Here is a 15,231-nt window from a genome sequence, read left to right on the forward strand (position 1 = left end):
TATAAAAATATTTTAGTTTTTATAATAATTTTTAATTGAATATATTAAAAAAATATATACATAAAAATAAATTAGATTAAATTTTATTTTTTATGATATTAAAATTAAAATATATTAAATGAATTATTTATTAATATGAATATATTTTATATATTATATTTATTAATTTATTTTAAATATATATATATATATATTAAAAGTATTAGAGAAACAAATTTATATTGTTTATGTTATATCTTTTATGATAAAGATAAAAATTAGAATTTTATGAGAAAAAATTTGATATAAATTATTTTTTAAATTAATTTTAGTTTAAAATAATATTAAAATATATAATTTTTTTTATTAAAATTTTAGTTTTATATGGTATTTTCAATTTTTTATTTTCAATTTTAATATGGCTACTGCTCAGTGCTCACACATACACTATAGACTAGGGGTGGCAAACGGGCCTAAACCCGCCGGGCCGACCCGCGTAACCCGTTAAAAAATGCGCGTTGGGCTGAAAAATCGGAACCGCCAAATAGCAAAAGACTGCCTAACCCACACCGCTTAAACTGCGGGTTTTGGCAGGGCGGGGCGGACTTTCCCGCTGGGCTAAAGTTTTTTTTAGTGAGGGGTATTTTTGTAATTTTTTTGCTAAAACCTAACTTCTCCCAACCTAACTTACAAGAGTATGAAGATAAAAATTGAGTGTTTTGAATTATGTTTATGTTATTTTGGAGACAATATTTATAATTATGTTTTGGATTATGTTTATTTTGCTTTGGAGAGAATATTTATACTTATATTTTGAATGAATATTTGGTTTATAATTATATTTATTAGATATTTATAATTACAAAGACTTTAATGTTTGTGAATATAAAAAATATAATTTTTTATGCCATTAGAAATTATAAATTTATTAATATGGTCGTGAAATTATATATATTACTTAATAGTTAATAGTAAAAAAAAAGATGAGCTTTGGCGGACTTAGCCCGCCAGCCCGCAGTTAAGCGGGGCGGGCTAGGATTCTAGGACCGCCTCAATAGGCGGGGCAGGCGGGCCAACCCGCCAAATAGCGGGTTTCTGGCGGGGCGGGACGGACTTCCCCGCTTGCCACCCCTACTATAGGCCGTGTTTGTGGAGAAGATAAAGTATCAAGAATAAATTACAAATAACATAAATAAAAGAATAATATGTTTATATTTTATTTGATAATAAATTAAAATAAATTATAAAAATTTAATTTATTTTTATTTTTTATTTAAAAAATAAAAAATATAATGCTAAAAATTATAATTATAAAAACTTAACACAAATAATAAAAAATAAAAAATAATATATATATTTTTTAGTATTTTTGTATTTTTTCTATTAGAATGAACACAAAAGATATTAATTTAATGTCTTTAGACATAATATCTTCATTTATATTTTTTCTATCAGATATCATTTTGTATCTTTTTGTCACTATCTTATAGTATCCATATTTGTAAACAAATGTAACTTGTAAGTAGGGTTGGAAGTGAGTCAAGCTAGCTCATGAGCCAGCTCGAACTCGACTCGTTAATAGTTTGATAAGCTAAACTTGTGAGCTGGTGATCCAAGTTTGAGCCTAGAATTGCGCTCATAAATTAAATGAGTCGTGTTTGAACTTGGATAAACTCAACTCATTAGGTGTGAACTGGCTCGATATAATATATATATATATAATCTTAATTATTTAAAATTTTATATTTATTTTTTATATATAATTTTAATGGAGGATATAAATAAAAAAATTATAATTTATTGATAGATAAACAATACATAATATTGATCTTTTGAAATATTTTTTTTAAATATATAAGTTATAATTTATTGATATAGAATTATAAATTATATTCATATTATTTAAATCAGTTTGTGAGCTCAAACCAATTCATGAACTTTCGGTGAGTCGAACTTGAATTTAAGAAATAAATTCAATTATTAATAAGTCGGATCATGAACCAAACTCAATTTTTGTGAGTCAAATTTAAACTTAATCCAATTCGACTCAACTCAACTCACTTCCAGTACTATAAGACCCTAGATGTCCAATTCTTAATTAAACTTTGCAGCAATCATCAACATGTGTACATGGCAAATGATATTTATTCAAGGGGGGGGGGGGAATCAAAGTTGAACCTAAGATGATGACATATGCATGTATAGGCCATGTATTTTTCATTTTTACAAAAGATAGTAATGTAAAAAATGATCAGTAGAGCGTAATCACATGCATGAACACGATATATAGATTTTAGGGTTTAATTAATATGTATTTCATTATAATACATGTCAAAGATTATATTATTATTATTATTAAAAATTTTAATTTTTTATTTTAATAAATATACAATAAATACATAAAAAATTAGATTTTATAATTTTTTTATTACTTATCTTAATGTTAGCTAAATTCTGAATTTTGTTAAGAGTTCTAACATTCCTATTTTGTATATATTCCTAAAAATTTTGCGTGTTGGTTCTCCTTTGAAATCATATTCTAACAAGCTAAGAGTAGGTTGCTTAACACTAAATATCATCATACCATTTGTGGGACAAGTTATTAGCAGCTAGCTAACCACCACATTGACAATGTTTTTTATCATTATCAATTTATATTAAACTCTCTCTGCTTCTTCATTCTCTTTTCTAACGTTCATACATAATAGAATAGAGGTGGATACTTCAATAATATCGATGTTTTCACATGAAGATCATATTGTAAACCCTTAGATGAATATTGAATATATTTTACTAAATTATCTAACGGTTCTTAGTGTGATCTTCATGCCAAGACATTATCATTGAAATATACACCTAGAATAGTAACAACAATAGCATTAGATGGACGATAAGTAAAAACTTATTGACACATACAGAACAAAATAGAACACAAGTACAAAATATTACTCGGTTGAACTCTCTGGGATTACATCAAGCTCCAGAAACTTGTTCACCCAATCCAATGCATATGCTCCTTCGTCAATTGAAAAGTCGAAAAATTCATTGAAATCAAACTTCATTTCCATGTGCCCACTTCCTCCACTTTCTAGTGCTGATGATATTCCCTCATCAGCACGAGTTTCTTGTGGCGTAGTTGAACTAGTGTGGGGTTTTAGATCTTTGGGATTAACCTTCTTACACAAACATGAATTCCAGTAGTTCTTGATTTCATTGTCTGTTCGTCCTGGAAGCCTCTTTGCTATCAACGACCACCTAATACATAGCAACAAAGCAACAATAAGAGGGCGAAGATAGATGATTTGACATGTTTGACTAAACTGCTTATACACGCACCTGTTTCCTAGCAACTTGTGAAGCCTTATGATCAAATCCTCTTCTTCATCTGAAATGTTGCCTCTCTTGATATTAGGTCTAAGGTAGTTCAACCATCTCAAGCGGCAACTCTTTCCACATCTGTTTAGACCTGATTTGGTTGCAACGGTCTTCCACCTCTTGGGTCCATGAACCTCTATGCATTGAGCTAGCTTTTGATCTTCCTCCGGTGTCCACGCCCCTCTATTATATGTTTTCTTAGTTGATCCATTCCCTTCCATTGTGGGCATGTATGTATGTGTCTTGACAACTCTAACACTAAGACATACACAGATCTATTTATTTATTTATTATATTACTCGAAAATAATGTAGTAGTGGGAAATATGGCGGGAACTCACGCGCATGCGATTATAGATTCCTGTTGAGTTAGAAAACAACCTCATCATGCTCTGTTTGCTTCAACATGGCAAAAAGTACAATTATGTCTTTCAAATTCTCAATGCTTGCTTTGAATATTCACACACTTTTCCCTTATTTGTACATTTTCAAAAATAACTTATTCGCATTTTTACTGCGGGGAGCAGGGGAATACAGAATTATTAAAACGTAATGATCCCTCTTTTGATTTTTTATTGTTTTTAAAATTATTTTCTGGACATTGTTGTCAACACTTGGTTAATGTTTTGCCAGATTCCTTCGACTCACAATTGTGACTTTCGTCCATACTTGACTTAACTCTGGAATCCACAAATTTCACGCAATCTTCTGTAGCGATAAAATGCTTTTAACTGTTTTTTATTTTTATTTCTTTTTGTTTTCAGTAAAAAAAAATGTAATAATTGTGGGAAGGAAAAAGAAAAGAAAGAAACAAGTCAAATTTCTTGAATCATCATAACGCCTTTATCTTTTGGTAGGCCTGTTTTTTTTGTTTCGGAAGCCCTTCTAAAATGGGCTCAAATTTAACAAAAATTTGTAAACAAGCCCAAATATTATTGGGCTACAATTGGGCTAACAGGAAGAAAAAAAACCTCAAATGCTTTCATTTGACTATAACTACATTCTCTTGTAAATTATAATACACAATTACATATCATTCGAATATAAAATTCTTTTAATGACTTATAGACAATTCAAAATAATTGATCTATTTTTTATTGAATAACTATTCATACATCAAACATTCTTGACATCCGTATAAAAATACGATTGTTACTAATTAATTTGTATTTAAATTATTTTTTAATTAATAAAACAAAGAAAACGTAGATTTGATTATTGTTCAGAAAACATAGACGTAGTGGGATTGTTTTTTGTTTTATGAAAAAAAAATTTGAACTCTCAACAGGTGGAAGGACCTGGAGTGGCCGTGGTGTTCAACTAAACTAGTACTAGTACATTGAGTCAAGTGTACAATCACAAATAGAAACTATAGTGTAAGCAAGCCCAAAAAAGGTAACATAATATTCTCAAACAAAAAAAAAAGTAAAATAACATTCTTTTATTCTTTAATTGATTTACTCTTTTTACTATAATTGCTTTTTTTTATTTCTTATTATGATTAGTTAGTTTAATTTAAAAAAAAAATGTGTAGACAAATATTTTTTTTTAATCAGCAAAATTTATATCCATAAATACAACAATCAACAACAATAATACTTATATTGTAGTTTGGACAACCCAAGAACGGTCTCCCTGGATTAGAATTCGTCCCTGACCACCGCAGCACCGGTCTCGACCCGCAGGCACGCCATTCTGGCAAACGAGCTTCTCTGTTTCTGTTAATTCTCCTCATGATGCTTCCAGATGATCGTGAGTTGTCGAACTCCCAGTTGCATTGCTCGTGCTTGCCATAACCGTCGGACTTCAAAGAGGGGAAGACAAGAACACAGCACCGACGAGAAGAAAACAGAGTGAGCAATGTGGCCTTTAAATTTGGAAATTAGGGTTTTAATTTCACCTGAGGGACCAAATTGATGCGGGAGAGTTTACTCTGCCACATCAGCTAACCGTTGTAAGTCCCACATGTTACGAACGCTGCCAGCTAAGTTTTCCAGTTGTGCCAAGTGTCCAGAAATTGTCAGAAGGGCAACTTTGAGTTCCGGAGTGCAAGTTCGGAGATGACTCTGAGAAAATTTTAAGTTCAGGGACTACTAAGAGATTCGAGTGCAACTTTAAAAACTACATTGAGGCTTATCTCAAGAAACACAGATATAAACACATACACAACACGTGACAAATAGACACTAATTTCAACTTTTTATTAGACATAATGGCACAATGTATATTTATATATATGACATAAAAAATTATTGAGTAAAGTATTATTTTTGTCCTTAATATTTGGGGTGAGTTTTAAAATTGTCCCACGTTTGAATCGTCCTATTTAAGTCTTTAATATTTCAAAATTGGCTCAATGTTGTCATGCCGTTAGGAATATATTAACGGAATTAACGGCGGGACAAAATTGAGACGATTTTGAAACGTTAAGAACTTAAATAGGAGAAAAATGTTGGGAACAAAAACGATACATAGAAATAAATTTTAATTTTTTCCTTCCCTAATATCAATTTTTTATGGTACATAGTTAATCAATTATTTTTTAATCACATTTAAGTAAATTACACTTAATTATATTATTTTGATTCTAAATAAATTAATTTTTTTTATAATTTTACTTTTAAATATTTTTACTCATCATGAAATATTTGTAAAATGACTAGAATCATATTACTTTATTGTATATGTATCATTTTTTTTCCACCAAATTTATGTATTAGTCATTATGCAAACATTTTATGAAGAGTAAAAATTTTTAGGAGTAAAATTATAAAAAAATAAATTTATTTAGAATAAAATTAGTGTGATTAAATATAATTTACTTAGATGTAATTAAAAAGTAATTGAATAACCATGTACCGTAAAAAATTGTTATTATTGAAGGATAAAATTAAAATTTATTTATATGTATCATTTTTGTCCCCAACGTGTTCGTCTTATTTAAGTCCTTAACGTTTCAAAATCGTCTCAATTTTATCATGACGTCAATTCCGTTAACAGATTTCTAACAGTAGGACAATATTGAATCAATTTTAAAATGTTAAGGACTTAAATAGCACAATTTAACCATTAAAAACAACTTTAAGATTTACTCCAAACATTAAAAACAAAAACAATACCTTACTCAAAATTATTTTAGTGAAATGTTACTGATGTTGCGGTATTTTATTAATAACAAAATACAAACTAATTATTTTTAATTATATAAAATATTTTATATTTTTATATCGATAATTAATAGTATATGTTATTTTTAAATTTATTTTAAAAATATAAACTAGAATAAAATTAAATACATTAATATATGATTGTATTTGAATGTAAAAAAATATTTTTATTTTTTATTAAAAAATAATTACACACACAAACTCATATATTAGATAACAAAAATATTATTTATATATTAAAATTAATTATTATATATTTAAAAATATATTTATATTTAAATATATGTTAAATAACATATATTTAAATATAAATAAATAATAATTAATTTTAATAATTAAATAAATATATATCAATTACGTATTGTGTCTAAAATATATTAGATACTTAAATAAAATAACTTAATAAAATATCCGTAATTTATAGGTTGAGACAGTAGATAATGCTAAAAGATGAAAACAATTCAATCTTGCATACCTTTAAAGAAAACTCGTTCTAAAACTCTCTGCTGGGATATTGTAATTAATAATTTTAAATTCATAAAATATCATGGAACAAATATAAACGGACCAAAATTTAAAGTATATTCTTAAGTTTGACATATATACAATTCTTACACAATTATATTGAACATACATTAAAATTTGTTGTCAATATAAAATATATACTAAAATATAATATATATTAAAAATAAATTAAAATATATATTTATATATAAATATATTATAATTAAAATATTAAATATATAAAATATAAAATATATATTAAAATTATGTTAAATAATTAATGTATTTATATATAAATATATAATAATTCATTTTTAAATATAAATAATAATTTTTATTTAACTAATTTTTTTCTAAGAACACATATTAAAAGTAAAATAATATTTTTCTAGTTTTTAATATATTTAATATGTTAAAAATATAAAAAATTCAATAATTTTTAGCCAATTTTTTAATGATATTTTTGAAATATATCCTTAAAATATAGGCTAATAATTTTTCTTTTAATTTAGCTAATATATATTCTTAAAATATATGATAAAATTACTATTAATAAAAAAATTTAATTTTTTAATAAATACACTAAAATTTTAATCTTTTTGTATTTCAAATAATTTTTTTATAAATTTATGATACAAAATAGATAAATTTTTTTATATATATAGTTTAAACCACCTGCAATTAAATTTCTGGCCCCTCCGCTAAATATATCCCTCCCGTCAATCACACATTCCCACCACGGAATAAATTATTATTTTATGAGCACTGTATAAGGATTAAATGCACAAAAATGGATGACTTTCGGTATTAATTCGACCCGGTGAAATACATGTGTATCGTGAAAATATGGAAACCAGCTTATAAATTGAGCTGTCACTTAGAATGGTGTTCCAGAAATTGAGGTCACACGTGGACGTACGAAGATTACGTGGAATGATGTTGATGAATGAGAGTCACTTTCATGGATAATTGGATAGAGATGCAACAACCACTATAAGACAACCATTAGCGCTCCATACTTTAGTGTTGCCCAATAGTTTCGTGACACCTCCCAAACACTATAAAAAGCGGCATAAAAGGACATGTGACGCATTCATGACATACATATATACATGCATCCTAAGTAAATTCATAAATTATATTAAGTATATATTAAAAATTAATTATTTAATAACATACATATAATAACTGATTTAATAATTATTTTTTATGTTAAGATAATATTTTTTATATAATACATTGACTTCATGTTTCCTATTTTTGGAGCGACCAACATCTAGACAACTTAATATTTTATTAGATTTGCTCCAATTATATCACCATTGCTGCTTTCCTTAAATTAAAATATCCTCCACAGAGCTACATATATAGGAAAGATCGAAAACTGACTAGTTGAAATTTTTCCAAAGATGGAAAAAAGTGAGTGATTTGTTATTCCTTCTGTTTCCACCGGACGTAACAATAGGATCTCCGTGCCAAAGGCAAAGTTTCTTGGTAGTAAAAATGGTATAAAATATATATTAAAAATAAATTAATATAATATATATTTATAGATAAATATATAACAATTAATGGTGACGTATACATACATAATTTCTTTTTCATTAAATCAGAATGAGTTGGCCAAGAAGTGCACAAAACATACCGATGTTTTCCAGTATAAATGAACAAAAACAAAGCAGAGTTTAAAAGATCGCGTGAATACAGTTTGACGTTATTCGGCATTCTGATTTTGGAAACACCGAAAGGAGAATTGATGATGGGATGGGACACTACTGCTTCAATTGCAGAGGTGTTGGCCATGTGGCTTCATTCTATAACAACTATCTGCATGCCATAGTTGGAGATTCCATTTCACTACTCACCAATTCTTCTTATGGGGGCAAGGGCAATGCATTGTATTCTCATATACATAGAAAGAGAAAGGTATCACGTTACTTAACGTTAACATGTCAATTCCATTCCCACCAGGATTATCACTTTGAACGCGTGGAAACCTTCAAATTAATTCCGCTATTTCCTATTTTATCTTGCTTTTTATTATTTTTTGAAAACTACTTTAATTTGACCTCTTTATACAGGGGAATATATTTTACACTGCCATGAAATTTATTGAGCTCTGGACATATATAGTCGTGTAGATGTATTAATGGAGTTTAGGGCGGTTTAGAATGGTTGGAAGAGATTGTTGAGACACACTTGAAGGGTGGATTAGAAGGGTTATAGCTAAAGACACCACATTGTGCGGGGCCCAAGGCTGCACAAAAGGTGAAAGAAAATCGCAGAAAGCTAAGACATATCCAATTACTTACATTGGGAAGGTGGCATAATGAAAGCAATCTTTTCATAATACTTCAGCAAGTGTACATGAGATCATTACCTTACACCAAGTGGTGTAGTGTTGAACTCATGTAGAAACCACATTATATAACATCATCACTTAATCTGAGGAGATGAGGTTATTACTATCATTTGTTGGAAGAACTCAATTAAATTTTCTTTAACGTTCATTATAAAAGGTTCATATCATTCAACTAAGGACATGAACAAAAGATGGTGTTTACCATGACTGCATGGTGTTTACTATGACTGCTAAATAATCATTAATCTTTAGTTATTAATCTTAATTAATATTATAAATTTTACAATATAATTTATATATTAAATTTTAAATATAACAAATTATATTAAAATATTTAATTACTTAAAAGAACACTAACACTTTTCATGGGTAAAACAAAATCCAAAATACATATTGAAATATAAATACACGTTAAAAATAAATTAAATCACATATATATTTATATAAAAATATGTTAAAAAATGATTTTGGTATATAAATAACATTTAAAAAAAAGACTACTAAGAATGATCTATTTGAATAATATTTGAAGAAAAGACTAAATATTAATATTTAAAGAAATAATTATTTTTTATTTTTTTGACATCATTATTTGAATGTACTCTTACCTTTTAAATTCATTTTTTTATGAATATCTCATTTTAATTTAAAACCATTTATATTTATTTATTTTTCATAAATTTAATATAATTGAAAATGTGACAAAAAAAATTAAGCTAAAATTAGGATAAAATTATAAAAATAATCTTTGTAGCACGAAAGAATCAAACAATTAAATGTACTCATTATAATATCAAGCAAAATATTAGTAATTAGATAGACATAAAAGTTTCAGATTTTTAATATTAAAAATAAATAAATAAATAAATAAATCTTTAACTTTTTATCTTACAAATATTTTTGTTTTTAATTATTTAAAAATATTTTTAAATTTCTCGTTAACTTAAAAATTGGACAAATTAATTTCTCCATGCAAACATCTTCGTCAGAAAGAAAAATCTGACGTGGCTAATATTCTGATGACTTGACGTTATGGATGCACACGTAACATGTAAGTAAAAGGGTAGTTTTAAAAACTGAAACCATCATTTCATCAATCAATACATGAGTGAAGGAAATGCTTGAAGGTATCTTCATTCTGTATGTTATGTAAACTGCCCTTTTGCTTCTTACCCAATAGTTCATGGAGCTGGCTTGTAGAAATATGTTGTATTGACCATAATAGCCAATGTGTCCACGCCATCTGATGTCACCGGCAAACCTGAGCACCCGTCTCATGACAGGATATAAACTACATGCATAGATGCTCCTAGCATTGGAGGAAGAGAATTCCTTGGATGTGTCACCTGAAAATGTAAAGTAAATTATATGAAATAAAATGCACCAAAATACAAGTATAGAATTGCTGCTGATAATCGCTCTCTCAAACGGTAAAGTTGAGCAATATCAATTGTTGTTGAACCAAAATAAAGCCATCAATCCATGATTACTTTAACCATATTATCAACTTCTATTGCTTCTTCAGGTTTGACTTCATCTTCATCTTCGCTCTTTTCATCATTATCATCATCACTCCCATGATCGTTATCATTATCTTGTTCTGGGGCAACAACAATCTCTGTTGAAAGCAACAAGAGCGGAAGTGGTCCAACAACTGTACAGATCCATATGCTCATTCAGTCATTCCCATGTCGCCGCGAGTAATCTCATTGTACACAATTAACGTGTGCTCTAGGTTTTACACGAAAGACATAGTTTCGAGGGAGAAGGATTTATTTTTTCTAATTTTTAAAATTATACTTTCACTTACATGCCATAGATGCACCCATAACGGAGACATTTGCAAGGATAGTATAGAAGTTACGTCAAACTTTTTTATTAAGTGTGACAGATATTTGTACAGAGAAATTAATCTGTCCAATTTTTAAGAAAGAAAAAAAGTATTTTTAAATAATTAGAAACAAAAATGTCTTAAAAACAAAAGATAAAAAACTATTTATCTTTTTCTCTAAAAAAAATACTTCAACATGAAGAATAAGTAATTGATGAGATTTCGATTATGATCAGCAAGGTGAGCCTAGCAAAATAAATACAACAATTTAGCAGATCCATAGGCCGATGTGGCCAAATAATGAGGCGCAAGGAGAGGACAATGGATTTGCAACTAAAAGATTTTTGACATATTTTATATAAAACTTTGTTTTTAATCAATTTTAACGAGTCATAATTTAAACTCCTAACCCTCAATTTTCGAACCCTCAATTTTAAAAAAAAGTACATGAAATCAATATGAGCAAGCAGTGTTGAGTTCAACCCTATTCATGATAAGAGATGATAACGATGGTAAATAACATCATCACCTTATCTCAGAAGATGATATTCTTTAAATTTAATTATAACTGTTTTATATCCTTTAACTAAGGATGACTGAAATTTGATATTTACTATAATTGTTAAGTAATAGTTAATCTTAAATCGTTAATCTTAACTCGTTAATATTAAATTATTAACTAATATTCTAAATTTCATAATATAATTCAAATATTAAATGTTAAATATAAAAATTATATTAAAGTATTACATTATTTGAAGATAATTATTTATTGGCAGTTACTTAATTAAATATAATAAAAAATATCTTTAAAAGTCACTAATTTTATTATTAGAAATGACTATTTAAATTAAAATAATTTTTTATTTGAATAATATTTCAAAATAAATTCAAAAGCTAAGTTTTGAAGAAACAATCTTCTTTTACTTTTTTCATTGGTAAATTTTGTTTTATGTGTCTTCAGTTTACTATTATCTGATTTATAATTATTTATTTCTCACAAATTTGATATAATTTAGTACAAAAAGTTTTAAATTATATATAAGTTAGCAATTGAAAATCTGACAGAAAATTTAAGTTACAATTAGGATAAAAGGTGACCTTACAATGTGAAAGAATTACACAATTAAATGTTCTCATTGCAATATCAAAATATTAATTAGTAATCAGTAGATAATTATATAAGAAGAACCGAAGAAAAGTACTTACATGTGATATGGGTATTGATTGAAAAATAGGATAAAAAATAAAATTAAAAAGAACTAGATTGATTGATGATCACTGTCCGATAATAAGACTTAGAGGTAATAGTTATACGACAACAAGTATCTAGAAAGTAAGATCAATAAAGAGAAAAACAGAGATTAAGAGATAAAAAAGAGAGAAGCAGAAGAGAAGGAACCAGCAAACAATGATAGAAATAAAAATATACAAGAAGAGGATTAGGATGACGATGATAATGAAAAGGTGACGATAAAAACCCTAACCTGCATTCTTTATTTTCAGTGTAGTGGGAGATGAATATTTGTGGTGGTGATGTTGGTGACAGATTGCGCAGAATAGTAGTAGTAACAATGTGGTGATGAATAAAGGGGTAACTTAGATTGTGAAATAAAATTTGAAAATAGAGAAGAATTATCTTGTGTTAAAAAAAATTACTGTTTAAAGTTTGAGAAATTGTGACTAAATCTATGATAAAGACAGACAAAACATTGAAACACTTGCGGCTAGTATTTTTGTTTCTATACTTATATTTCAGATTAAAACTTTAAAACCTGCTATATTCTGATACTGAACATATAATACTCTGACATTGAATATACATTGGCAGATGCATATATAACATTGCTATGGAAGATATATTGACAGACGTATAACATCGTAAAGAAAAAAAACTGACATATACATTGAAGATACATTGGCGGATGATGTATAATATTAGCTATATTCTGGCTTTGAAAATATATTGGCAAATATGTAGACCAATAAAACAGGTGACCTTAAATATGTTATATTCTGATATTCAAGATACACTGACAAATGTATAGCGTTGCTAATTGGAGAATCAAGATATACTGACTGATATATGCACCAATAATAATAATAATAGTGCAGAATTAGTATTTGTCTGTTTTATAGATGTGATGCATGGACAGAATTGTATTTTTTAGGTAAGTTTAAAAAAAATAAATTAGAGAGATTTTAGTATTCTCTGTATATATTTTATTTATAATTTATTTTTAATATATTTATTTATTCATGAGTTTTTATCATTTTTTATGTATTAAAAGTTAAGATAATAAAAAAGAAATGAAATAGACCAATGTGTGATTGTTTTAGGCAATATTGACTTCAATAAAAAAATACAAATTTTGAGAAGGAGAATGCTATGCATTTGGAGTATTATTAGAGAATTATAAAACAGTGGATAATGTTAATGATTTAATGTTCATGTTTTGTTAGTACACAAAATTCTGGAACATCTACAATATTTTCTTTATGTTTTGAGTACTCTTTTGCTTTATAAATATATATTTTTTACTTTTTAAGTTTTTGTTTTATTTAATTTTGTTCTTAATGTTTTTTATTTATATAAAAAGTATTTAAAAAAGTTTAATTTTGTTCTTAATATTTATATAGAGTAAACGTCTAAATAATATTGATATAAACTAAAAAATATTAAAAAAATTAAGTACAACTAAATGTTATTAGAAGTATTTTTGATAAAATCGCAAACGTTATAAATAAAAAATACTATTTTCTATGTATATATATATTGAAATTTAGATCACATTTATAATTTTTATTATTCACCTTATATAATTACATTAATTATATAATATACAATATTTTTTCAAGGACAAAAGTCAAAACTATAATATTAAATTAGGGTAATGAACTAATGATATTAGTCAAATTAGGAGTCTATGTCTTTCTCTCTCCTTGTAACAAACTCCAATAAATATTTTTTATAGTTTAAACTTTAATGGACTGCCAAATACTATGCTTTATCCTCTGTTGGCTCTTAGGCACGTCAACAAATAACCGGAAGTAACAAATGATAATAAATCATCACAGACAAATTCTAATTAAAAAAGTTTAGACCCAACAATAGATGTATTAGCAAAATTAGTTGAAGTTTTTTTTTTTCATTAGGTTCAATAATTCTCTAAATTTTTATAATTTTTTAATATTTTAATTAAATTTTTATAATTTAAAATTTTTTTAATTAAATTCTATATTGAATAAAAATTTTAAATTAAGTCTCTGTTAAATAATTTTTAAAAAAAATATTTTTATAATATTTCATTTCTCTTTAACGAGAATTATTGATAGAGATCGATCTAATTAATTTATCTAAGACAAATGCCAAATTATAAACTTTTAAATTTGAGAAACTTATTTAAAAATTTAATAAAATTACAAAAAAAATCTAAGGGCCAGCAATTTTATCAAATTCTGACCAGTATGTAACCAGCAAAGAAAAGTGAACAATTGGATGAAATTTCACACCAATTTAACACCATTAAAAGTCTCATTAATGGCTATTTGATGGCTATAAATCCCAAAAGTTGTTGGCCCTAACATTATTCAATTATATAAACCTATGAAATAATTAAAGAAAAAATCTAGTAGGCCAGGAATTTTTATATTTTGTAGCCAGCACTTAACCATAAAAAAGAAGAATAATTTTTCACATACAAGCGTTTTTTTATACAAGTCTTTACAAGTCATAACGCGCTTCGAACCGTACTGCACGTTTTCACTGCACCTTCCTCTTCCTCTTCTTCTTCTTCCTCTTCTTATTTTCTTTCCTTTCTTGCCTTCTCTTTCTCCATCTTCATTTACGTGCTTTTCTCTCTGTTTTCTTTCTTCGTTATTCTTGATTTCCATTGTTTTTTTCACTGCACCTTCTTCTTCTTCTTACTGCACGTTCTTCTTCCTCTTCCCCTTCTTCTTCTTCTTTTCTTTCGTTTCTTGTCTTCTCTTTCTCCTTCTTCATTTACGTGCTTT

General features: G+C 26.9%; 1 protein-coding gene across 1 annotated transcript; it reads right to left on the reverse strand.

Moving 5' to 3' along the window:
* Positions 1–2,630: 2,630 nt before the first annotated feature.
* On the reverse strand, positions 2,631–3,731 carry LOC112747743 (transcription factor MYB114-like). Its single transcript, XM_025795932.3, has 2 exons — positions 3,316–3,731; positions 2,631–3,234 (listed from the first exon to the last, which is right to left on the reverse strand). Exons 1-2 carry the CDS (start codon positions 3,582–3,584, stop codon positions 2,925–2,927), a joined length of 579 nt encoding a protein of 192 aa, XP_025651717.1. The 5' UTR covers positions 3,585–3,731; the 3' UTR covers positions 2,631–2,924.
* Positions 3,732–15,231: the final 11,500 nt, after the last annotated feature.

This window comes from Arachis hypogaea, chromosome 15, assembly GCF_003086295.3.
Source record: "Arachis hypogaea cultivar Tifrunner chromosome 15, arahy.Tifrunner.gnm2.J5K5, whole genome shotgun sequence".
NCBI classification, from domain to species: domain Eukaryota; kingdom Viridiplantae; phylum Streptophyta; class Magnoliopsida; order Fabales; family Fabaceae; genus Arachis; species Arachis hypogaea.

What these genes read in the sequence shown, in the direction of transcription:
- LOC112747743 (XM_025795932.3), bottom strand. Translation starts at nt 3,584, where the DNA reads ATGCCCACAATGGAAGGGAATGGATCAACTAAGAAAACATATAATAGA. An exon ending in CACAAGTTGCTAGGAAACAG is followed by an intron (nt 3,235 to 3,315) that starts GTGCGTGTATAA and finishes GCTATGTATTAG; the next exon opens with GTGGTCGTTGATAGCAAAGA.